Below are 23,488 nucleotides of genomic sequence, written 5' to 3'. Positions count from 1 at the left end.
TCACCACCGGTATCTCTTTTCGGCCTCCAAACACTCGAGGTTTCGCAGGTGCTCTTCATCCGTGGCGCCGGTGACGATAATATCGTCAAGGTATATGGCCACACCTTCGCAGCCATGGAGAATCTGCTCCATAATTTGCTGGAATATACTGGGCCCACTGGCGACTCCGAACGGCAGTCGATTATACCGAAACAGTCCCTTGTGTGTATTGATAACCACAAGCTGTTTGCTGTCGTCGTCCAGTTCCACTTGGGCATACGCCTCGGCGAGATCCAGCGTACTGAATTTCTCTCCGCCGTTTAACTTGGCGAATAATTCGTCAGGAGTTGGGAGCGGGTACTTCTGAACGTCTAACGAGTCGTTCAGACCAGTGCTTAGATCGGCACACGTTCGCACATCTCCAGCCCTCTTCAGCGTCCCCACAATGGGCGCCGCCCAATCGGCGTGTTCGACTGGAGTGAGTATGCCGCGCTCCACCAAACGCTCCAGGTCCTTCTCGACCGCCTCCCGGAACGCGAATGGCACTGTACGGGGTTTGCAGAACACTGGCCGTGCTCCCGGTTTCAAATGGAGACGCGCCTTATACCGCTTGCAATGACCCAGCTCATCGCGAAACACTTCCTTGTGCCGGTCGAGGTCTTCTTCCAGACTGCTCGCAACGCTATACACTGAACTAGCCTGCAGGTCACGTAGGCTCATGTGGCTCAGATCCAGGGCGCGTATCCAGTCGCGGCCGATCACATCGCCACCACGGCCCACTACCACCACCGGCAACTGCTTCCGTACGCTAGCGCGTTGCACGTCCACGGTGGCGGTCCCGATTACTGTCAGCGCATGGCCAGTGAAGCTCCTCAGCGGCTGCGTATACGGGGACAGTCGCGGCGAATCAATCCTCCTCCACGTCTCTGCCGTGACGATGGTAACGCCTGATCCCGTATCCAGCACTGCTGGCACTGGCGTGCCGTTCAACTTCAGCGGTATGCGTATGGACTGGCTGCCAGCCGCTTCCACTGCCAACACGTCGAATTCTTCTTCGACTAGCATTGTGTGTCGTCCGTCTCCACGCTGCTGGTTCTGCCTGGGCGCAGTGCAAATCTTCGCAATGTGACCTTTCTTGTTACAATTGCGGCAGGTGACATCCTTCGCCCAGCAGTCTGCACGGACGTGGCCTGAATTACCGCAGCCGTAGCAATTCGCACTGCTACCCGCCGCGTTCTGGCTTGCTCCGCCGCCACGCGCTCTCTGTCCCGTACCACGACGATTTCCGCGTTGACGACCTTGACCGCCGCCCCGCCTCGGCCCACCACTGATGCGCGCTACGTCCACACTGCCCGGCGCCTTCTTCGCGCTAGCCTGGGATAGCTCGAACTGTTCCACCAGCTCCAGAGCTTTATCCAGTGTGTCGTAGTCCTTCGACATCAGATGTCGCCTGGTAGCCTTTCCCTGCAGCCCGTTCAAAAAGGTTGCTTTCATGTTGTCCTCCAGAACGTCCGCTGGGAAGCTGCACAGGATGGCCTTTTTGCGGAGTTTGTTTGCGAAATCCAAAAGAGTTTCGCCCGTATCCTGCTTCAATACGAAATACTTGGCCCATTCGGTGGATTTCAGGGTCTTTTTCACGTATGCCCTTTCCAGTTTGGCGAGAACTTCTGCGAGTGTCTTGTCGGCTGGATCGTTCGGCAGGCACATAGCGTGTACCATTTCATAGGCTTCCACACCTAATGAATCCAGCAGAACCCGCTTCTGCTCCTCTTCGTCGGTGACCTTTTGGAGTTTAATAAAGTTCTGGTACCGTGACCTCCAAGACATCCACGCCATCTTGTTGGGCTCGAACTTTAACAGGATAGGAAGCGACGTTTCGTCCGTCATCGTCGTGAATCAGCGCGTGATAGTTTCTTAAAAGAGTTTTTAGTACTACCTTCACGCCAGTTTGTCGTGAATTACTAGTTTATTGGCGAGCTCGCTATCGCACAGTACTCATCATATCGAACTGACAATACATAACACAATAGTCGTTTGCTACGCGCTGCACGTACGGACTGGAGTTTTGGGCACATTTGATGGCACCATGGGCATGTTGAGAGTGTTTTGTTCATGTTCTTTCACATGTTCCTTAACAGCCAGAAGAGGTGCACCGACGATGTTCTGCAAACTGCATATTGTACCAGACAGCCAGGCACAAAAAAAATGGAAACCCCGATATGTGATTCGTCTTGCGCATTAATTTTGTAGAATGCGCAACTATCTCTACACGGCCGGCGTGACCTTTGTTGAACGTCGAATTACGAGATCATGGCGGTATAATCATGGTCAGTTTTTGCTCGTTGTCATCTGTCAGAAAAACGTCATTTATCCTCGCTGAATTCCCACTTGTGATGTCTCCAAGTACGGGCTAATACTTTAATAAGTATTACCGTTTTACGACTAGTACAAGATAACAACTAAATGAGAAGTACAACATCCAAAGACACAGCAACAGGAAATAACGCACAGTTGCTAAGTCATCGTTTGTATCGTGACTTTCACGATATGCCAATAATCTCGTGATATGCAAATATACCACACCACTGATGGATATTTTTGAATTGACGTTTTCTAAGGGCGTCTTACGATGTCGTATTTACATTTAGCGCAAACGAAATGTACAAGGACTATCAAGATTCAGTGCAAAAGCACCGGTTCCCGTGCCGATTTCCCGTGCGCGCAGCCAACACCCGTTCATAACCTCCGTGCAAACTGCACTTGTGTAGGTATTCGTGCCTACAGCTTCGACCTTTGTTCTATTCCCTGCTAAAATTCCGCCACCCAGGTGGCGAAACTCTCTTGCGACCAATACAGTTGTCCCGACTCCGCCGATCGCAGCAGTTGCTTTGCGCTCTTTCACCAACGGCGGAATGGCGCAAACTCACAGCTGCAGTGCAGCCGGAACAGATAATCCTTGATATCAGCGACAATGAATCCCCGTTCCCGTTCCTCAGCCAGCTATCGCTTTCGATAGTCCGAACGGTGGAATTCGTGAACAGCACTATTCGCAATTTCGGGGAAGACTCAAAATCCTCTCTTTTTGCATGCAGACCAGAACATGTGTCAATATGGTACTCTACGAGGTTAGGCAGGGCCATTTCACGCAGTCTCCCTGTTACTCTGGGATCTGTGCATTCGTACAGCTGATACCGAACGATCTACTTTCGTACTTCGCCGAGACTGCTGGACGGGAGTTCAGTGTCGTGGTACGAGTTAACGGCAACAGCGCGCAGACCCGCTTTGTTGACAGCTGTCAGTATGCGTGAGATTTCCGCCTGATTAGAAGAAATAAGTTAATTACCTAATGCATTTCTCTTAGTTTACGATACTTAATTCTTATATCCTTTTTTTCCCGCCACATTTGTACAAGCTATTTGTGGGAGCCCTGTCCGTTCTCATAAACTTGAATTAACTGCCCTTTGCGGGTTTTACCTTATGATTTTCTTTGTACCACACCTGGTGCGACGTAAAGTGGTTAATAAGATTTTCAAGACCGTATATCTGTGGCTTCATCTTTTCTCCAAGTGTGGACTGTTCTTTGGTTCAAAAAATTTGCAGTACACCCTTCCGTGAAATTTCTGAACCGACAGTAATAACTACAGTACTGCGAGTCTGTGAGCCATTTCACGTTTAGCATGTTCTACAGTAAATGCTGTAATTATGACAAATGAAATCAGCACGAAGGGAAGTCAGAGAGGCAGAATCACGCTACAAGACGGTGCAAAGGTTGTTGAAAAACGGTAATCTTACAGCGACTGGGCCACGCATCGACACTGACAGTACCAGTACATGCATTTCCTAAGAAAAAAGACCCAGAAAAATTATAAAAATTAATCATAATGTGAGTTTTACTTTGACTTGCTTGTGCTTGCGCCTTCATTCACAGCCGGTATAGCTTTCGGCTTATCAACTCTCTGTTTTAGCTCGGGATTTTTCCAGTGCCAGTATTTCGTGATATCCTCTTGCGTTGCTCTTGACTCCAGTGCAGCATTTCCCAAGTGTTTAAAACGGCATGCTGTTGACCCCTTATGGCTAGTAAACCTTTTAAAGAAAAGTAAACAGATCTCGCATTGGTGTTTCGGCGTCGCTTCTTGATGCTCGTCGGGATTATGGCGCTGATTGTGCATTTCTAAATGCTTCTTATGGGAAAATTCTCGGCGGTTGTCATCTTTAACGAGACACAAATCTTGAGTGCTGCCCACATTAGTGGATTGTAGGTGGTCAACTCTAGTTGCTCTACAGGTGAACATCCACGAGCCTTTCCCGTGATGAAGCCGCTGATGTGTTTCACGCTCGGCTGCATTATTCAACCATTCGTTGCAGTAGGCTTTTTTGTCCTCGCTACGGAACCCACATCGTATTTGGAACGGATTCTGGCCGAAGCGCCATACGTTCCTTTCGCTTGGCTTAATGCGCCAAGAAATTGGGTGCCCGCTGTCTTGCCCGTTGGCGGGTATCCGTTTTGGGTCCCCGTAGTGGCGCTGTGCTGCTGAAGCGTCATAATAATGCAGACATTCCGAGCAGATCGTTATATAGCCGCCAGTATCCCGATGGCCATTTATGTGCTTTACTAGGTCATCGTTTTCAAATACAAACCCTGTCAAAAGCTTGTCGCATAATTTGTCCGCGCAGCAGGTCAATTTTTTTGGATCTTCCACCGGAAACTGACAAACAACGCGATGATCAGATATTTCGTCTTCAAAGGCATGAAATTTTAGCTCCGGCGTTTTGGCATCAAAATAATGTTCGTGGTCAGACATGCCAAAGTAATCCGGAGCATCCCTGCCTAGAACTTTTGTTGGTGTGAACACCGTGTCTTGCACGCCAGCATCCTTGACCGCGTCGTACACCATCTTGGCTATATCACTTCCGAACGTCTTGTTATCATATTCAAAACAGCCTCGTCTTCGCACATCCGCGGAAACCTTCCGTAAAATGTTGAAGTCCCCGAATATCGCCATATGGTGATCGCTGCTGTAGTAATTGCAAAAGGATTTTAAAAGGTCACAAAACTGTCGCGCTTTGCCATTACTGTAGCCGCTACTTGCACGGTATCCAAAAAAACAGGCCCACTTCTTATCCTTTTCCTTATCCTTCTTATCCTTTTCCTTATCCCTCTTATCCTTTTCCTTATCCTTCTTATCCTTTTTATTCTTTCGATCTGACAAGGTAAAGGCAATATACTGAAAAAGTAGCTCCGTGGTTCGTCCCTCCTCTTCCGCTGACGCTTCTGGTTTATCCTCTTCCTCTGCCTTTTTTTCGATTTTAGCGTCTTTTTTCGATCCCGTATCCTCTTCGGCGGAACTGACCTTTTCGTCCGATTTTTTCACTCTCTTTTTCTTTTTTCCAAATCGCGTTCTTCCAGAACTTGCCTTACTTTCCTCCTTTTCTACCGGGTCTTCATCCGACATGTCTTCTTCGCTTTCTTCTTTGCCTAATGTTGGGTCAAATTTCTTATCGCACATCTTTACTTCGAAGGCCTTATCTACCAGTAGCAGCAATCCGTAATTCGACTTGTACGAAGGTTCGTAAAACATTTGACATTGGCCTTCGATGTCTTTTCTAGCAATGGCAATGAGATCTTTCGTCATTTTGATCTCCGATATGGCAATAACGTAACCTTCTTTCTCCATAAAGCTGCTTCTTCTCAAACAGTCCCAGTGATATTTATCAAAGCCGCCATAGTAGCCGATATTAATAACGGAAAATCTTGGACGAACTGTAATCATTTTTTTCAAGTCGAATAAGACTAATAGCACACGGGTACAGTATCCCCTGCACAATTGTTGGAAAGCTTTTCCTGCAAAGGACAACCATAAGCCTATTCTTGGTGAACAAAGCCGTCATGCGATTTATAACGGACTGGAATATTAGTACGCACCTGTCTTGCGGCAGTATTCCATATGACAGTAAAAGATTGTTGGTGCGTTGCGTTGCGCGTCGATATACTGTACAAACGAACGTCTAAATGATGCTATGAAGCCGGTCGTAGCTGTAATTACATGGACGCTTAAGTCATTCTTTTTATCAGGCGGCTTTCTTTGAATCAATTCATCACAAAAAGCAGGTTTGAAACAGCAAATACGAGATTGCATGACTCATTCTCTTGCTTGCTGCCACCTGAAATTGCAAAATCTGAGAGCATCGAGGCTGCTACACACAGGGCTTTCAGCATTGTTGAAGTGGTGTACTTCAAGATTACGTTGTTGTTGTCGCCGCGTCAGCAGGGTTTTAAATTTTTCTGACTCGCGGTAGCGTACTTCCTTGCCTGTTAAGTAGCACAGCGATGTTTATCACGTTTCTTTTATCTTGTGAATGCTCGTAACTTCGGCGTTCATCAAGTAAATGAATGCAACAGTATCTTCGGAAGAAGATTATTTTGTTACTGTAACTAGTTCGGCCATACGTGTCAGCCCTGAACTACTAAAATTTATGAGAAATTAAAATTGAGAATAGATACTGCAAAGCTTCCCCATAATTTTGGGCCACGCATTCATATTCATCGTTGTACCAAGATAAATTTAAAGCCGGGATAACACTTACGATGGACGTTTCATAAAAATGATTACGCATACCTATCCATGTACACAGCACTCAATCACACAAAGATTTCCAGTAGCGTGCCCGTTTTTAAGAAGGTCAAACGTCAGTCATTATGGTTACTTTTAAACATTTAAGCCTTGGCTCAATTTCGAACCGTATCTCGCTACGGTAAGGTAGCTCCACCGCACGAAGTAGCTGTTTGCATTGGCCACATCTACGGGTACAGTTCTCTAAGCTACCTTCTGTGGTGGAGCCACCGTATCGTAGCGAGATACGGTTCGAATTTGAGGCGATGCCCTAATTTTTCTTTGAATTACCGTAATCTAAACAGGGCGCCATCCGAAGGAAACCTCAGAAAAACGCACCGATGAGGAAATCGAACCATGGACTACTATCCGACAACTGCAGTAGTCTGTTATCTTGTAGGTAATGAGGGGAATACGACATGGCCACTCCGCCGTTCGAGCGACCCAACCTAGAGTACAGCATGGACAGTGATCCAGATTTTGTGTCCGGTCGGCCCTTCCTGGTGGTTTTATGTGACTAGAGGGCCAATGTTTCGCATTTCCTGCGGCATGTAACGGATCCCACGGTGTCATACCGCTTGGTGGCTTTCTCGGCCGTTAGCTAATGCCCTAACCAGTTAGCCAGGCAATTGGACAACACGATACTGGCGCGGGTGAGAAAGCGGCGCGTCAATGCTTACCGACTATAAGGACATTTGGTAATGCCATCATAAAAATGTACAGCACACGTGGAGCAACGGCACAGCGTTTTTGTCGGACGCTGCGGTGATAGACACCAGTGGCCCGGTATTAGCGTGGGCGTTTGCGGTAGTGGATGCAGTAATGTCCAAGGCTCGACCAGCCATCAATTTCCTTCCGCTATCCTGTGCCAAAGCCGGCAACTGGCGCCTTCCTTCGCTGGGTTAGCTGCCTGAAGGATCTGTTTACGGTAGTCAACCATTTTAGCACAAGGCAGTGCTTAATATCTCCAAAGTATAGCGCGCTTGTGCAGTTTGTGATGCGATCGAAAGGTTTTTTAATTTTTAAGCCTTGTTCGATTGATGTCTTCATCTCGGACAAGTTCAGTGTTTTTTTATATTACATATCTTAAATGACCGTATAATTCGTCCTAATGCTCAAATTAAATTAGTTGCAGAATATCGAGTGAAAAAAAGATGTTTACCTTGTTCCGGCATAGTGCATACCGCCTCCTTGGCACTCATTTCTTTTCCGTCTGCATGCCTAGGAAGGACATATGTACAGAAAACCTGCTGCCTGCATTTACGTACTCTAAGCGACCATTACAGAATTTCAGTTCAACCATTACCGGCGTCACACCATTACAGAATTTAATTTAAATCTTCTGCAGAGGTGACAATACCCCCGATGGCACAAGAACGCAACAGCCAAGCTAAACAAATTATCTTCCGATTTCCATTAGTGCGTATGTGCAATGCCCGTTGCGGTCTAGACAACTGACCTCCCATATCGGGGTTCAGCATCGCCTTTGCTCTAACTTTTAATTAATCTTTTTCGTAGCCTCCACCCGTACTTAAGTTTTTCGCGACCGAGATGACTTCTTTGCCGCGCGCGTTGCTGTCTTCGGTCGGTTCTTGGGTATGACAGATGGACGTCGAATCGGCTGGATGGGAAGTGCACCACTTGTCATCATGAACGATCGGGTGCTGCGGTTCGCGTCGCGCCTGTCCCTCCAGCGTCCCTTCTAGATGTCCACTAATGGTCGCTGCCGTTGACAGCTGCGTACTCTTCGATCTGCCGCGCGCGGAATGTGGCGGCTGGCAGCGGCAGTGCCCAATTATCCCCGCTGCTCGGGCGAAAAACTTGCGACTGACACCGCAATAAATCAGGAAGTTAACCGAATAGTTTGCATATAAAAATTGGAAGTAAAAGGCCTGCAGTATCACAGCCTGGTCATCGGTTAAATGGACCAGACAGTGCTGTTCCGCTTTCTCCATCGTGTGCCACGTGGCGAAGGGGATGCGGAAGACGAGGTACATGACGACGGAGGCCGTCAGCAAGCGCACGGCCGTCGACGTCCGCTTGTCGCGTCCGTGGGAGCGCACCGTTACATGACCTTTCTTCGTCTCGATATTCAGTACCCACTGACGGCCATTGGGGACGCTCATACACTGACCGGTTTCCGTTGGCGATCGGCTCAGCAGGCGGCGCTTGATAAGGATGCCAATGACCGCGGCGTTGATCAACGGCAGCGCGATCAACGCCGATAGCGGCGCGGCTATCTGCAAATAGTAACAATGCATCAAATAACTCCTTTTTGACATAGAAAAGTCACTGACGGTAGCATCCGTATTTTGAACGCGGCGCCAGTTCTTCATCCAGGTGGCGTGGGCCATTGGGGTATGCTGCGTGGCGTAATCCACTAGGGTGAACATTTGGCTGGCGGCCGCCACCGGGAGCAGACACAAGATCACGATGCGCATTCGGCATTTTGTGAAGCGCGTCGCCACTCCGAAGGGGTCGATGATGCTCAGCAAGCGTGTTATGCTGAACGCGACCAGAACCCTGCAACACAGCATGGATTACAACCCTAGAACAAGGCCGTTGCGAACGATACGATTCCACATACCAGTCGGAGCACAGTAAAGCAACATTCCCTACGAACATCTAAACAATAACAACGAATACGGAATTTGTTCGAAGAGCAGAAACCACGCCTGTTAAAGTAACTCACCTACAAACCACGATATTCTCAAGAATCCCCGAAAAGATGGGTTAGTAATATGGTCTTCTATGTGATCCTGCACAAAACAGTTCAGTATTTATCCGCCTGGTACAGTACAGTTTCTCTACTGACTACTGGCCTATTGCTGTTAATTATTTTGTTCGTGATGTACAAGAGTGCAGTAGATGTACTGAATAGAAGTTTAATAGAAGTACTGAATAGAAGTTTAATAGAAGACAGATTATTATTAATAGAAGACAGTTTAATAGAAGACAGATTATTATTATATCCAAAACAGAAATTTGGTTACAATCGCAACGATCGGCGATTAGACAAGAATCAGAACTGGGCCTTTTTTATTTTGCCCCTGAATGGCAAATTTCCCGCCGTTCAGTATGGAGGGTGGCTGCGGGACCTGAGTCTGGAAGATTGCGTTCTCCAGAGGCTGTGTGGTGGCAGCTGTCCCGCAGACATCAAGCGACACACCTACGGAGTTCTCGTAAGTCTTATTCCTCCACTGTCTTGCTTTGCGTTGTGCGCCTGCTGCCTGTTCCCCTCTTTTTGGGTTCTACCATGTCTGCGAGCGGGGAACTGCCGTTAAGACGCAAGAAGGACGGGTCGCTCGACATGCGGTTCAAGACCTCCAAAGACCGTATGGCATCGAAGAGTACGGTAAACTTGTTCGCCCAGCAGTCTGTATCCTATCTTGGCAAGATTTTAACAGCCCCACGGATCCACATTTCCGCACGAATCCCCAAAGCAGCGCGCCACCTATGCACACAGGAGTTCCTGAAGCGCGTTCGTCGATGTGTTCAGCTGAACGATACACAATCCTGGTGTGCTGTGTTACTGTTTTGTAGAGAAGCCCTGGCCCTGCCTGAAACGAAAGCGCTCCGCAAAGAATCCTTGAGTGTTACAGTAAAGAGAAACCTTAAGTGTATGGCAGATGCAGACGGAATACAGGAGCCAGAAACGAAGCATGGGCACCATGTTCGAAATGTGTCTTCAAGGAGCCGTAAGGAGAACCCCGACGACATTGCAAAACTCCGTAAGCGCGTAACCCAGATGTTTCAAAACGGAAAGACTCGGGAAATTGTTAAGTTCCTGGCTTCCGAAGAATCACTGGCAGATATTAACGAAGAGACTATTGCCACTTTAAAAGAAAAACACCCACCACGGCCGCCTGGTACGGTTTTCCCTGAACCACCTTCACCCGCTCTTTCTGTCCCCCGCGTAACCCCCGCGGAGCTGCTGGATGCTGTTTTTAATATGCCAGCGGGCTCTGCCGGCGGATTTATGGGAATGAAACCGCAGCATCTCAAAGATATGCTGGAGGGGAGAGATGCCATGGAAGGAGACTTGTGTGTAGCTATGACCAGTTTGTTGGATGTTATTGTCAATGGTAAAGTTCCTGTTGACGTACGTCCCTTTTTGTTTGGTGCAAATTTAGTAGCCCTGAAAACGCCATCTGGTGGAATTCGTCCAATCGCAGTGGGAGAAGTATTGCGCAGGTTAGCATCCAAGATTATCAGTGCAAGATGTCAGTAAGAAATGGGCAGGAAACTTCGACCAGTCCAGTTAGGATATGGTACGAAAGGAGGCGCCGAAGCTACCGTACATGCAGCGCGAAGTTATCTGGAGACGGAACATGCCGAGGCACGCGTCATGGTGAAACTAGATTTCAAGAATGCCTTTAATATGATCAGCAGGACTGCCGTTTTGGAAGCCGTCCGCTCTGATATACCACAATATTACCCCTACTTCCACCAATCATATGCTCCAGTTTCTCATCTGGTATGTGGAGAGGACGTGATCGCTTCCAAATGGGGAGTTCAGCAAGGAGATAATGCTGGCCCACTGGGATATTGCCTGGGGACGTTGCCACTGCTGAACGGGCTTCAGAGCGAACTGAAATTAGGTTTCTTAGATGATGTAACGTTGGCCGGAAAAAGGGAAGCCGTCATGGCAGACATCCATAAGATTGAAGAAGAGGGAAATAAGATCGGTTTGGTTCTAAACCATGAAAACTGCGAAGTGCACTTTTTTGGTGGAACAGAAGAAGAACGTGCAGCGGACAAACATCGCTTCCTATGGCAATGGCCAGATTGGGAAGTTCGCGAGAATGAGAATTTGTATCTCCTGGGCGCACCGGTTACCGTTTTTGCAGTTCCGTCTTTCCTACGCTCCAAGATATCTGAAATCGAAAGGTTGGTGGAAAAGCTAAAATTACTACCATCTCAGCAAGCACTGTATTTATTGCGAAACTGCCTAAGTGCACCGAAACTGCTGTACGTTTTAAGAACAAGCCAAACATATACGTGCCCGGATATTTTACGCGAGTTTGACAGTTTGATGAGGAAAGCTACTACTTCAATCGCCAATGCGGATATTAATGAATCTCAGTGGACACAGATGACTATGCCAGTAGGTCGAGGAGGACTGGGTATACGGCGTACGGAGGAGCTAGCACTGTCAGCGTTCATCGCTTCGGCTACCTCGGTACAGTCTATCTGCTCAGAATTGCTCCCTAACTGTCAGTTGTCGGGTCTCAATGAAGCCATAACATTATGGACTGATACTTACCATTGTGAACTGCCAGTGGATCATGCTCGGAAATCTCAGAAAAGCTGGGACTGGCCGGTGGTGGATTTGTCTTACTCGAGATGGAGATTGAAAACCATGGAAAGCGGACGCGACAAGGAAATGGCACTTTTGCTGGCTGCTTCAGAAAAGGAATCTGCAGCATGGTTGTATGCATTGCCGGCGGCTAGTTTGGGCACCCTACTTTCCGATGATCAAGTAAGAATCGCCATCGGACTGAGGTTTGGCTTACCTGTGGTCGCTAATCACGACTGCCAAGCATGCTCGTTTCCGGTAACCCCGGACGGTCATCATGGTTTGTCTTGTTTGTACAACAAAGGCAGATGGAGCTTACATTCTGAGTTAAACAGCATTCTTCACCGTGGATGTTTTGCGGCCGGTATTCCTAGCGAACTAGAGCCCAAGGGAATGTCGGGAGACAATGGCATGCGGCCGGATGGAGTTACTCTGGTACCCGTCCGTGATGGAAAACAGCTGGCATGGGATGCCACTTGCGCAGATACAATGGCACCGTCGTACCTTAAAGGAACTGCAAAAGCGCCTGGCGCAGCAGCTGGGCAAGCGGAAAGTCGGAAGCGACAAAAGTACCGTTCCCTCGGAGAACAGTATCTGCTCTATCCATTTGCGGTGGAAACGCTTGGCGTGCTTGGAGAAGCCGCGAAAGATATAGTCAGCTTCGTTGGACGCCTAATTCGAGGAAAGACAGGAGAAAGCCGATCTACCGCCTTCTTGAAACAACGCATCAGTCTAGCGATAATGAAGGGAAACGCTGCCGCTATTTTAGGCACTTTGCCGGGCAGAAGTAAATTTGGGGAAGGGAATGATTTTGGTTGTTTCTGGAACTTGTAACCGTAATGTGTAACCATTGTTGTTGAACACAAAGGAAACCAATAAACTTTAAATCAGAGTGCAGTACAGTACTTGTAAATTGTACATAATTGTGCGTATGACACACAGTTGCACACAAATATTCCACACTGCAGTCGCCCGCTTTTCACTTACCGTTATGTATGTCCCTATAAACCATGACCACCTGAAAAGAGACACAGATGCGCCGTTTGGACGGTTTGCCTACATATGTAATTATGTATGCTTACGAAGAAAATTATTATGAATTTGCTAAGCTTGCTTAGGTTAACGTTAACTAGAAGGATAAGTACTGTACACGTTCTAGTAAAAAAACGGCAAATTCACCATTCCAGTACCGAGAAATGAGAATAGTAATACTGTACCCGTATTATAGTACTGCTGATTAATTATACTCTTACATGAATATTATATCGAAAACAGCCACCGCAATCAGAAATATTGCTTGAAATGTGCTGAGTTTCCTCAGAAGAATAATGTTGATCAAATTGCCGGTGGTGCAGATAAAGAGCCAAATTGGACGCAGAACCAGATCCGTGTACTGGAGACCGGGCTGGCTGAATACGTACGGAAAGTTGCGCGCCGGCCAGCCACAATGCGTTACGTTGTGTTGCATTGCTGTTAGATCAGCGATAAAACTGGCATATTAAGGTAAAGTTAAATGTCCATCAACTTCAGCTTAACGGCAGATTTTTAGGCCTAATTTTGTGTTCTTGCATTTGCCACTGATCCTGGCATTAAAGACAATAAAGATCAATGAAAGCACCAGAAACTGCTGGAAATTCACGACAGGTGTTAGTTATTGTCGTTAGTCAAAAATGCAGAAATTCCCCGGCCTATTCATAAACAGGTTGCTTCAGAAAACTGTTTGGCTGCTGAATTGGTCCGTTCGAACGATACCATGGCGCGCTACGAGATAGTAGTAAGATGTTTTTCGAGTTATTGCGTGTTGCAGTTAAATAGCATTTTTGCCGGGAGCATCCGTGCGACTGCAGTCGCTATAACTACCGTATAAGCTCAACGAGGGAAAATACCGAACATTGTTCCAGGGTTTTGATTAGCTTTGCTACTGCAGTTCGTTTAATGCATCGTGCGCAGCTGGCGATGTTGCTTTGACAAAACTGACATTTTTTGTACTAATTATTCTGCCTTTAACATTGGGAGTGAAAGTGATAACAGTTTCCGAAATGATTGTCCCAGAGTAAGACAACTCGGTCCGAATAAGACAACTCGGTCCGAACAAACTATATGGGTACAACCAACTTAACCAAGAATATTTAATTTCGCAGATATGAATTGCACGTGTTGGTTCTTATGCTCAGTCTGATAAAATGTTTACTCCTGAAAACTGGCCTCCTAATATTGGGGTGCGCGAGTGGTTGTTCGCCCCCAAGGATGCTCAGTGATTACTAATCCCTAATTACGCATTTTTCCTACAGTAATTTTTCAGTTCGATTTGACCAATAAAGGAGAGATTTATTAAAAAAAAGAATCACAAAACACCGGCGGTAACACTATTAAGTTGTATTGTACGCGAACGTGGAGTGCTTCTGGTCTGCAGACTGCAGAATTGCGACGGCACTTACCAGTTGAAACCAACATTCCCCATGCATATGCCCACCGGGAGTGATGCAACATTCACTCTGCGTAGAACGCAACTGCTGCAAATGATGCAACAACACTTTGCATCACGAGTAGCTCGACAAGCTCCTTTAATTAACGTCAAATAAATTAACGGTCTCGTGAAACCGAAAACCGGCACTCTTTAATTACAATTCATTGAAATATTACGCTACACTTGGTTTGATGGCAGAAAGAGGTATGATGACTCTTGGGATATCATAACCGCGAAACACTTCTGACGCCTGCATGACCTGATGCAACTACGTGAAGCAAGCTTAGTCAAACGGCAGATTATTGTCGCATTTGTCTGACTTACACGCCAACTTCAGGCCGCAAAAATTGTGTGATATTTTTCTAGCCGGTTTTTAACGCTGCAAAAAAATGTTTGCCTAAGGGAATTTTGCAGAATGGTACTTAAGAGGAAGCAAAGATAGGGCTCTTCCAGCTGACAAAGTCTGGTAAAAATATGATGCTATGCCACGTTGCTAGCAGATTAAATGCAGCCCGCCATGATGCAATGTGGATTATGTACGCTGATTGTGTATGTTGCAGTCTGGACTCAGGTCTCTACGAAAAGAATCCGGAATCTACCGGAAAGTAGGTAAAAGCAGTTGTACGTTTACACTGCACGATAGAATGGCTGGCTCGAATTATTACGTTACCAACAATCTAATACAGTTCGCCATGTCGGTTGTACAGATTGGAGAGACTTCATTGATCCGGAGATTTTGGCCAATAGCGACGACGAATTCACGCGCTATGACAGCGAGTTGCCGGAAGGAGACATTCTCGGTCTGCAGACATTGCAAGTAAACGGAATGAGTTGTTGCAACACGTTTGAAATACGTACTAAATTTTTAAATGCTGTTAGCACGGTTTGACGTTTAAGCGTATTCAGTTGCTTTGCCGATGCGAGCGTATGGCCTTTTGCAGCTGGGACACGAAGCAGCAAACGCCATTAACGAGGCCAGCTCGTTCTGGCCTAACAACACAATTCCTTATGAATTCTCCAAGAAACAAAACGCATTACTGAGTAAGAAACTGTTTTTTGCAGTGCTTCTTGTACATTCTAGAGAAAAGCGTGAACTTAATTGTTTATAGCGCCAAAAGAAATGCAAATTGTTTTGGAATCCATGCGTATAATCAGTCACCTTTCCGGTAATTGCGTCAAATTTGTGGAGCGCGCCAGTGAAGAAGACTACATCAGCTTCCAAAAGGGGCTGCAGTCAGTGATTTACTGCAACAAGTTGACGATATGTTCCATGATTATACAAAACATTCTCCTTTGTAGGTGCATGTCGAATATCGGCCGCATTGGTGGAAAACAAGCGGTGATGTATTCGCCCGCTTGCCTGAAGCAGCACGGCGATGTCCAACACGAACTGATGCACGTCTTGGGATTTTTTCACGAACACTCACGATCTGACCGAGACGAGTATGTTACCATCATCTGGGACAACATCGCCAAAAGTAAGGCTGCGCCAACGCCCATAGTTTTAAGGCTGATGGACACTAGTGCTTAATTCAGGCGATAAGGAGCAGTTTGCCAAGCACGAAGACGGCAACACGTACGGATTGCCGTACGATTACGAATCAGTCATGCACTATAAGCACAACGCCTTCGCCAAGGACAGCGGTATCCCCACTATTCTCCCTACAAACAAAAAAGTCCCGGATTGGACAGAACAAAGACCTGAGTCCGCTGGATGTCGTCAGAATACACCGGAGGTTTCGGTGTGCTATTGCAGACCCAAAAAGCTTTGCAGGTAAATCGAAATTATAGGAAGAGTGTAGACTGTAGACCTCGATGCTAGTAGGGGAATAATGTTTAACAGAATTAAAGTAGTTTTGGTGGTTTGCTTCAATAAAGAGTAAAATCTAATCGCATAAGTTATGCGCCATAACATGTCCTCATATACTCACCAGGGCACATAGGGGTCCTCCAAATTCAGAAAAATCTGAGTTTTTGCAGAAAGGTTGTATACCTACGTAGAGTAATTACAAAAATAATTTCAGCTGCTGTAATTAAGATGGGCGTGGCCAAACGCAAATCAGAAGAGTGCCCATTACCACATACTACTGTTCTATTGTAATACCGTACCAGCACTGGCTTTACGCGTAGCAGTCATTTTACGGTCAAATTGCTTACTTCCAGAACTGCGTTATTACTCGTATAATCGTATTCAAAATGTGTTGTTTATTTTCGCACATCTGCATTGTTTTTGCTAATTAGCAAAGACAAAAAAAATTCAGAAAATTTCTAATTTTGAATATTTAGCAATTTAACAGCGCTGACATAGACCACCGCACCTACTGCAATGCCCACAAAATGAATGCTACGCGTAAAGCCTGTGCTGTTACGGTATTACAATAGAACAGTAGTATGTGGTAATGGGCACTCTTCTAATTTGCGTTTGACCACGCCCATCTTAATTACAGCAGCCGAAATTATTTTTGTAATTACTCTACGTAGGTATACAACCTTTCTGCAAAAACTCAGATTTTTCTGAATTTGGAGGACCCCTATGTGCCCTGGTCAGTAAAACAGTCTCGTTACCATCGCACCCTAATCGTGCCGGGTATGGTCAGAGCACCAGTCGGTTCTCGGATCCAACAAACAGTAAGCTGGGCATGCAGAGCACATTTCTTGCTGTTTTTCTGCATTGTGCCAACAGGTAGCGACAGCAACAGCAACAGCAACAGCAACAGCAACAGCAACAACGGAAAAGCCAAGGACTGCCCCATTGCGCAGGCACAAACAGAACATCAGAGCGACTGCAGCACGGGTAAGTTGGTACTAAATATTATAATAGCGCCAAATAGCCGATGTCCAGGTAAAAATGCTTCCCGAAGCGCTCAAGCAAGCGATTCTTTAGTCATTTCAGCGGATTAAAGCGATGTGGCGATCCGGAAGCTAAAAGTGCCTAAAATAATCAATAATTACAGTTTTGTAGATGATGACGACAACAAGGAGACGGTTACCGGAGTGGAAACCTTCCCGCAGTTTTCCCACGAACCAATGACCGCAGAACAATGTAGGCCCCAGTTCACAGCCAACTGCCACGTCCTCGGCTCTACAGTTGATAACTGCACACACACCCAAGCGCTGACCATCAACTGTAGCAAGCTCGTCACTTCGGCTGAACTTCAGCAAATGGTTACCGGCTTCTCGAAACCACCATTAAGAGCCGTTGGTGTTGATCTGGATGATGGCGATCGACTAATATTCAATAATTTTCAAATGATTCGACAACAGGTGGTGCGTCTTGCCATCAGCAACTGCCTTTCCAGTCGCACCAGCCAAAAGCTGACCACACTCCGATTCTCTAATTTGCTATCCTTCAGGCTGATTTACTGCTATGGAGTGGAGATAAAGAAAACGGACTTCAGCCAATCAAAAAACATCAGAGAAATCGCTATCGCGGATACCACTATTGCGATAATGGAAGAAGGGACATTTACTGATTTGCCATTTTTGCGATTGATGACCCTGGAGGACGATATGCACAAAATGAGTGTTTTCAGGCGGCAGATTCGTGAGTACCTGAAGAAGCTGCACTGCGGTTGTGAGTTCCAGTGGTATCGTGATTGGTGGGAAAACAATCGCCAGCTATTGCGCCGCGAAGTTGAAGAAGGGGAAGTGTTCTTCATTCCGGATTCATGGAGGAACGCCGGTTATAGTAAAAAGGATATTCATCTGCCTATTGACTGTTCAGTAAATCCATTTCCCACTTTGCCAGCCTCCATCGATCACACTCAGTACAGATTTTCCATCAACGTACCGAACTGTAAGTACTGTATGAAAAAACTGTTCTGTTCTGTTCCCAGTACACAAATACAGTTGTACACATACTACAGTATGAAAACTTGCTTAATAACAAAGTTTATTGTCCTTGCAACGGAGCGGTTGCCCCCTCTAGGCTTCAGACAGCTGAACAACAATCGAGAGAATACAAACAGGAAATAACAGTGACATCAGCGGTTGTAACATAAAACATCAAGATTATTACGACGTCATGCAAAAGAAAACAACAAAACAGCCAGCGCTAACTCATGGAACGTGTAGTGTGAGAAGTACTTACTATAGTGCGAGAAGGACTGGTATCTCACTGTTTAACGTCAATATCGATCACCCTAGCTGCCATGGTGACAAATGCGCGTTTTTCACGGTTTTTCAAATTTCTTAGCAGATTTCTCTTGTTCTACTCTAGCTCTCAAAATTTGGGTTTTAATAAATTCAGTATGACACTGATTTACAGAGTCACAGCATTTTTTCGCGATTTTAAAGTGGATTTCAAAATCTTTTTAAAATTAATGGGAAAGTTTTAGCATACTGTATGTATACCGTTTTTGACACCATGTACTGGCCCTACTGGGTAATTTTTCTTAAATTCTATGAATACGCTTTAATTAGCAACAGTAAAGTTAATAATAACTTACTTAAGCGTTAAATTGTTTCTCCAGTCTTTAAAGTATCAACATTTTTATCAGCATATCACGTGCGCAAGCATACCTGTCCCACTTGCTATAGCGACACCAAATTCTTTTGATTTGTTTCAGTTTCGGGTTCCGAAGCCGACAAATCACTGTGTTCCAAGAAACTACCGAACAGCCAAGACACATTTTTTGCCTTTTCTACGGATCCGATGACCGCCGAGGAGTGCGACATGCAGTTCACGGCAAACTGTGAACCACAGTCGTATAACAGGAGCGTATGCCTTCTTCAAAAAGCGGTGCAGATCAGCTGCTATCGAGAAGCAACCGCGGAAGAAATCGCACGCCTATTGACAGCTGTTAACAAAGCGCGTCCGCGCGCTGTATCGATTAACACGGACGACGACACTGAACTCTCGTCCATCAGTCTCGGCGAAGTACGGAAGCAGATCGTTAGGTATGCGCTGCACGCATGCACAGATCCCAGAGTAACAGGGAGACTGCGTGAAATGTCCCTGCCTAACCTCTTCGAGTACCATCTTGACAATTGTTTGGGCCTGCGTGCCAAAAGAGAGGATTTCGAAAATTCCCCGAAATTACGAACGGTAGTTTGTACGAACTGCACGTTTCGGACTATCGAAAGCGATACGTTTTCTCAGTTGCCGGCTCTGCGGATATTGTCACTGGAAAGGGGAATCGGTAAGGCATCCACTTTCAGCGCGGATGTCAAGGATTATCTGTTCCGGCTGCACTGCAGCTGCGAGTTTGCGCCATTCCGCCGATGGCGAAAGAGCGCAAAGCAATTGCTGCGATCGGCGGAATGGGGACAACTGTATTGGTTGCAAGAGAGTTTCACCAGCTGGACGTTCGCCTCAAGCGAAGTTTATGTACCAGTTGATTGTTCAGAAAAACCTTTTCCCTCGGGAGCGGCATTTATTGACTTTGATCAGGTGGAGTTCTCTTTGAATGAGCCTATCTGCTGACCCTGTTGTTGTAGAATTAACAATACGGCTCGGCTCTTACGGAATCTGACAAAACTGCTATCAACACTGTTTACAGAAGTCACCTGAATTTCTCTGCAAATATTTTGCATTAACGGTTGTGGTGAGAACATTCTGCAAGCAATAAAAGGTCAGGTCGTTCAACGCGTTGCTGTTTGCACGGAGAATGTGAACGCGCGCACGGGAAATCGGCACGGGCACCGATGCTCAACTGCTTTTGCACGAAACCTTCATACTGTGGACCTAATTTAGGGTGTACGTACATTCGGTCTGCGACCGACAATTTTATGGCCCAGACGAAATGAACAATAAACAAGAAACACGCAATTGTACGCAGAAAATCGAAGTACCACGGTTTGGTCATCGGCGATCTTCACCGCATGTTTAATGATCATGCAAGGAAGTATATTGCCGTCCCGCAGTGTGCCACGTGTTGCGCCTATAGTCACGCTTCGGTGAAATGCGATAAATCGCCCCACTGTGCTTAGTTTGCTAAAGGTCGTTTGCCTAGAGAATGTGCGAAAAATGATGGTTTTGCATTTGTGTGTCCGCTTTGCAGCGAAAGCAAAGTTTACTCGCATTCGGCGTATGGCATACCATGATGCTCGGCGCGAGACATACCAAAGATGTTTCCCACCTGGAAACATTAAAAAATGCGCGGTTAAGATGCATACTGCATGTAGCATATGCGAAGTTGCGTACTCGTAACCTTTAATCTATTAATTCTACGTTAAATAAAAACTTTTAACGGTTTCCAGGGACCGAAGAGCTATGCTAATTAGCTATAAATTCCTTGTCATCTTACGCAGCAACCGGTTTCCCGCTAGAAAACGGCACCTAGGGATGTTCCAACAGAGAAACAGCTGCACCAGTTTAAAGCGCTTCTACTGTATATCATCAAGACAACAAACGAATAAGCGGCTCTTTTCTTCCTGTTCGGAGCTCACCATCTCTTTTGTTCCGGCTCGGTATCCTTCATTTGCAAAGCTTCTTTTCACACTCTGCTTTTTCGCGGCGGTACTGGTAACCTTTCCGCATGCTCAACGCGCCCATTGCAGCATGCTTCAGCGCTCCGATTGGAGACTTTGTCTTTCTCTCGCTCTTGTCGTTTTTCCATCTCTGTGTCACGATTTTTCGATTGTTGTGACGGCGCATCGCTCGAACTGGAAACGGATATGCTGCCATTAGTCACGAAGTACCGCTGCGATTTCCGTCGCGCCTGGGTCTCTAACGCTTTTTCCAGCTGGATACTAATAACCGCACAAGCAGTCTCATCCGTATTCTCGGACGTGGAATGCTGATTGATCCGGTTTAACTGCGGACGCCGACAGTGGCGTACCATCCACAACGTACGGGCCAGAAACTGCCGACTGACACCGCAATAAACCAGAAAGTTAATGGAATAGTTGGCATAGAGAACCTGTTCGGTGAAGGACAGGAAGATCATACTCTGGCCATCGGTCAGACGGAACACACAATACTTGTCCGCTTGCAGAAACGCCTGCCACATGACGTAGGGAGTTCGGCAGAGGAGGTACATGATGACGGAAGCCGTCAGCAGACGCACGGTCAGCGTCGTCCGCTTATCGCGTCCCTGTGAACGCACTGCCACGAGGCCGTTCTTCTTCCGTATGTTCAGCACCCATTGGCGGCCGTCGGCGACGTTCATCCGCTGACCTGCTGCCGAGGCCCTGTTTAACATGCGGCGCTTGAGGAGAATGCCAATGACCGCGGCGTTGATCAGCGGCAGAGCGATGAAAGTTGATAATGTCGCGGCTATCTGCAAGCAGACGGTACTTACAATGAGCGAAGTCGATCGCGTTGTAAACAACCATACGTAAGTGAAAGGCCTAGAGCTTATCTTCAATTCTGCTTTACTGTTGGCGGACTCAGCAGGTTGAGTGTACAGTTACCTGTACACGTTAACGACGAACAGGCTTGGAGTTTTGCCTGGAATGCTTCGAAATTGGTGCGCGACGTGCCGGATGTTAAGACTTACATGTGCAACTAGGTATATCAGTCGTGTTAGTGACCTTATGTAAGGCTGTAGCGGAACCTTTCGGTCACTTCATTATTCTAAGACCTGAAGCTCCGGGAAATGCTCGTCTTCAAGAAACTACAAAGGTTTAAGGGAATTCTTTTGCGGCGAAGTGTCACACTACCAATTGTCCGGGTGCGGGTTCGGCACAGTTGGTTTAGCTAAGGTTCGGAACATCCCTCCACAAGTAAAAGACTAGCGCACCGCAGTTCATTTTAAAGCGAATAAGTACGACGTCTTGTTGTTCAAAAAAAGCCCGCTCGCAGTTAACCTAAAGCGCCTGGCGCAGTAGTTCCATTGGACAGAGCGTAAGTTTGAAATGCCTACTGGACGCCCCTCTCGTTTCCCTGCCGGTTGTTGATTTGCCTGAATACAAGGGATGTGTTTATCCAGACATTTAATTCCGCTTGCCGGCTGAGTACGGAGTAAACGGCTGATCGATGATCGTGACGAATATGCGGCGCTTATTCACTCCTCCCTATACAGCCCATGGCAGCTGTATTTTCAGGGAACCGATCTACAAACTAACAGTCTGACGTGTAGTTCGATGGAACACGATGACATTTGTTCGTTGAGTAGCATTTTCAACATCGAGAACTAGGTTATTTAGTACAAGGTGACAAGGTCACTGGCGTACCCTGGCGTCACTACTTTGAACGTGGCGCCAGTTCTTCACCCAGGTGGCGTTGGCCGTTCTGGTGCCTTCCGTGGCATAATCCACGATATGGAACATGTTGTTGACCACCGCCAGCAGGATCAAACACAGAACCAGGATCCGCATGCGGCACTGCGTAAAACGCGTCGCCACGCCGAACGGGTCTATGATGCTCAGCAAGCGGGTTACGCTGAACGCCAGAAGAACCCTGCAAAACAGGCCATGGATTCCAGTAGCCGAATTTGTTGCTTAGAAGATGCCATACCAGTCGGAGCACTGTACAGCAACATTCCCTACGAACATTTAAGCACTAGCCATTTGTAGGCATCCAGTTCGAGGAGCAGCAACCGAACGCAACCTACCAACACACTCGACCGATGACACCGATCTCCGACTGTATGAATGCTGTTGATAGGGGATTCCTGCATGTGCCTGCATGAAATGTTTGAATGTTTTCTTATGCTGCTGGTGCAGATTCCAACTACAATGGACGACAAAATTTACTTTACTCCGGACCGTTAGCCGCTGTCGGCTGACAGCGCATACGATGATTGAGCGCCGCATATCCGTCGCTATAGCCGCTTGCTGAGCAGTAAGCGCGCCAACCGTGTTCTCTCTGTTCTCGGTCTAAAGCTAAAGCCGCAAAACCGGTTCCGAGGTAAAGTAAGGCCTTGGCTCAAATTCGAACCGTATCTCGCTACGGTACGGTGGCTCCACCGCACGAGGTGGCTTGAAAAACGGTATCTGTAGGCGTGGCCACTGCAAACAGCTACTTCGTGCGGTGGAGCTACCGTACCGTAGCGAGATACGGTTCGAATTTGAGCCAAGGCCTAAGTTTTGTCGTCCATTCATCCATTGTACTTTCGGTCCTGCAGTAAAACTGCGGCCTATTTCACCGGTGTGGACTTACCAGTATGTATGGCACGAAAAATGTCCACCTGAAAAAAGAGAAATATATGGGCTGCAACGATGCGTATGAAGCATGTTCCAGAGCTA

General features: G+C 46.8%; 4 protein-coding genes across 7 annotated transcripts; 1 reads left to right on the top strand and 3 right to left on the bottom strand.

Annotated features, from left to right (window-relative positions):
* LOC129592375 (uncharacterized protein K02A2.6-like) lies at positions 1 to 1,866 on the bottom strand. The gene has a single exon (XM_055488394.1). It carries the CDS (start codon positions 1,864 to 1,866, stop codon positions 1 to 3), a length of 1,866 nt encoding a protein of 621 aa, XP_055344369.1.
* A 1,800-nt stretch (positions 1,867 to 3,666) lies between these two features.
* LOC129592446 (uncharacterized) lies at positions 3,667 to 6,001 on the bottom strand. Its single transcript, XM_055488486.1, has 2 exons — positions 5,903 to 6,001; positions 3,667 to 5,821 (listed from the first exon to the last, which is right to left on the bottom strand). Exons 1-2 carry the CDS (start codon positions 5,922 to 5,924, stop codon positions 3,870 to 3,872), a joined length of 1,974 nt encoding a protein of 657 aa, XP_055344461.1. The 5' UTR covers positions 5,925 to 6,001; the 3' UTR covers positions 3,667 to 3,869.
* A 1,698-nt stretch (positions 6,002 to 7,699) lies between these two features.
* On the bottom strand, positions 7,700 to 13,597 carry LOC129592433 (uncharacterized). 2 transcript variants are annotated; one of them, XM_055488473.1, is made up of 7 exons: positions 13,143 to 13,597; positions 12,877 to 12,907; positions 9,283 to 9,349; positions 9,178 to 9,205; positions 8,888 to 9,113; positions 8,122 to 8,830; positions 7,700 to 7,811 (listed from the first exon to the last, which is right to left on the bottom strand). In XM_055488473.1, exons 1-7 carry the CDS (start codon positions 13,355 to 13,357, stop codon positions 7,789 to 7,791), a joined length of 1,299 nt encoding a protein of 432 aa, XP_055344448.1. In that variant the 5' UTR covers positions 13,358 to 13,597; the 3' UTR covers positions 7,700 to 7,788. The 2 variants fall into 2 exon arrangements, with proteins under 2 accessions (XP_055344448.1, XP_055344447.1); XM_055488472.1 differs by lacking the exon at positions 7,700 to 7,811 and having other exon boundaries at positions 7,961 to 8,830.
* Positions 13,598 to 14,822: 1,225 nt separating this feature from the next.
* On the top strand, positions 14,823 to 20,079 carry LOC129592394 (astacin-like metalloendopeptidase). 3 transcript variants are annotated; one of them, XM_055488413.1, is made up of 8 exons: positions 14,823 to 14,961; positions 15,064 to 15,173; positions 15,298 to 15,397; positions 15,466 to 15,589; positions 15,656 to 15,834; positions 15,893 to 16,130; positions 17,040 to 17,150; positions 17,319 to 17,346. In XM_055488413.1, exons 1-7 carry the CDS (start codon positions 14,862 to 14,864, stop codon positions 17,041 to 17,043), a joined length of 855 nt encoding a protein of 284 aa, XP_055344388.1. In that variant the 5' UTR covers positions 14,823 to 14,861; the 3' UTR covers positions 17,044 to 17,150; positions 17,319 to 17,346. The 3 variants fall into 3 exon arrangements, with proteins under 3 accessions (XP_055344388.1, XP_055344390.1, XP_055344387.1); XM_055488415.1 differs by having other exon boundaries at positions 14,824 to 14,965; XM_055488412.1 differs by lacking the exons at positions 14,823 to 14,961; positions 15,064 to 15,173; positions 15,298 to 15,397; positions 15,466 to 15,589 and adding an exon at positions 18,925 to 20,079 and having other exon boundaries at positions 15,667 to 15,834; positions 17,319 to 18,152.
* The last annotated feature ends 3,409 nt before the right edge of the window (positions 20,080 to 23,488 follow it).

The sequence above is a fragment of the Paramacrobiotus metropolitanus genome, unplaced genomic scaffold (genome assembly GCF_019649055.1).
Source record: "Paramacrobiotus metropolitanus isolate TYO unplaced genomic scaffold, Prichtersi_v1.0 Parri_scaffold0000052, whole genome shotgun sequence".
Lineage (NCBI taxonomy): Eukaryota > Metazoa > Tardigrada > Eutardigrada > Parachela > Macrobiotidae > Paramacrobiotus > Paramacrobiotus metropolitanus.
Note: the sequence above shows the minus strand (reverse complement) of the source record. Positions and strands in the feature narration are given on the sequence as shown.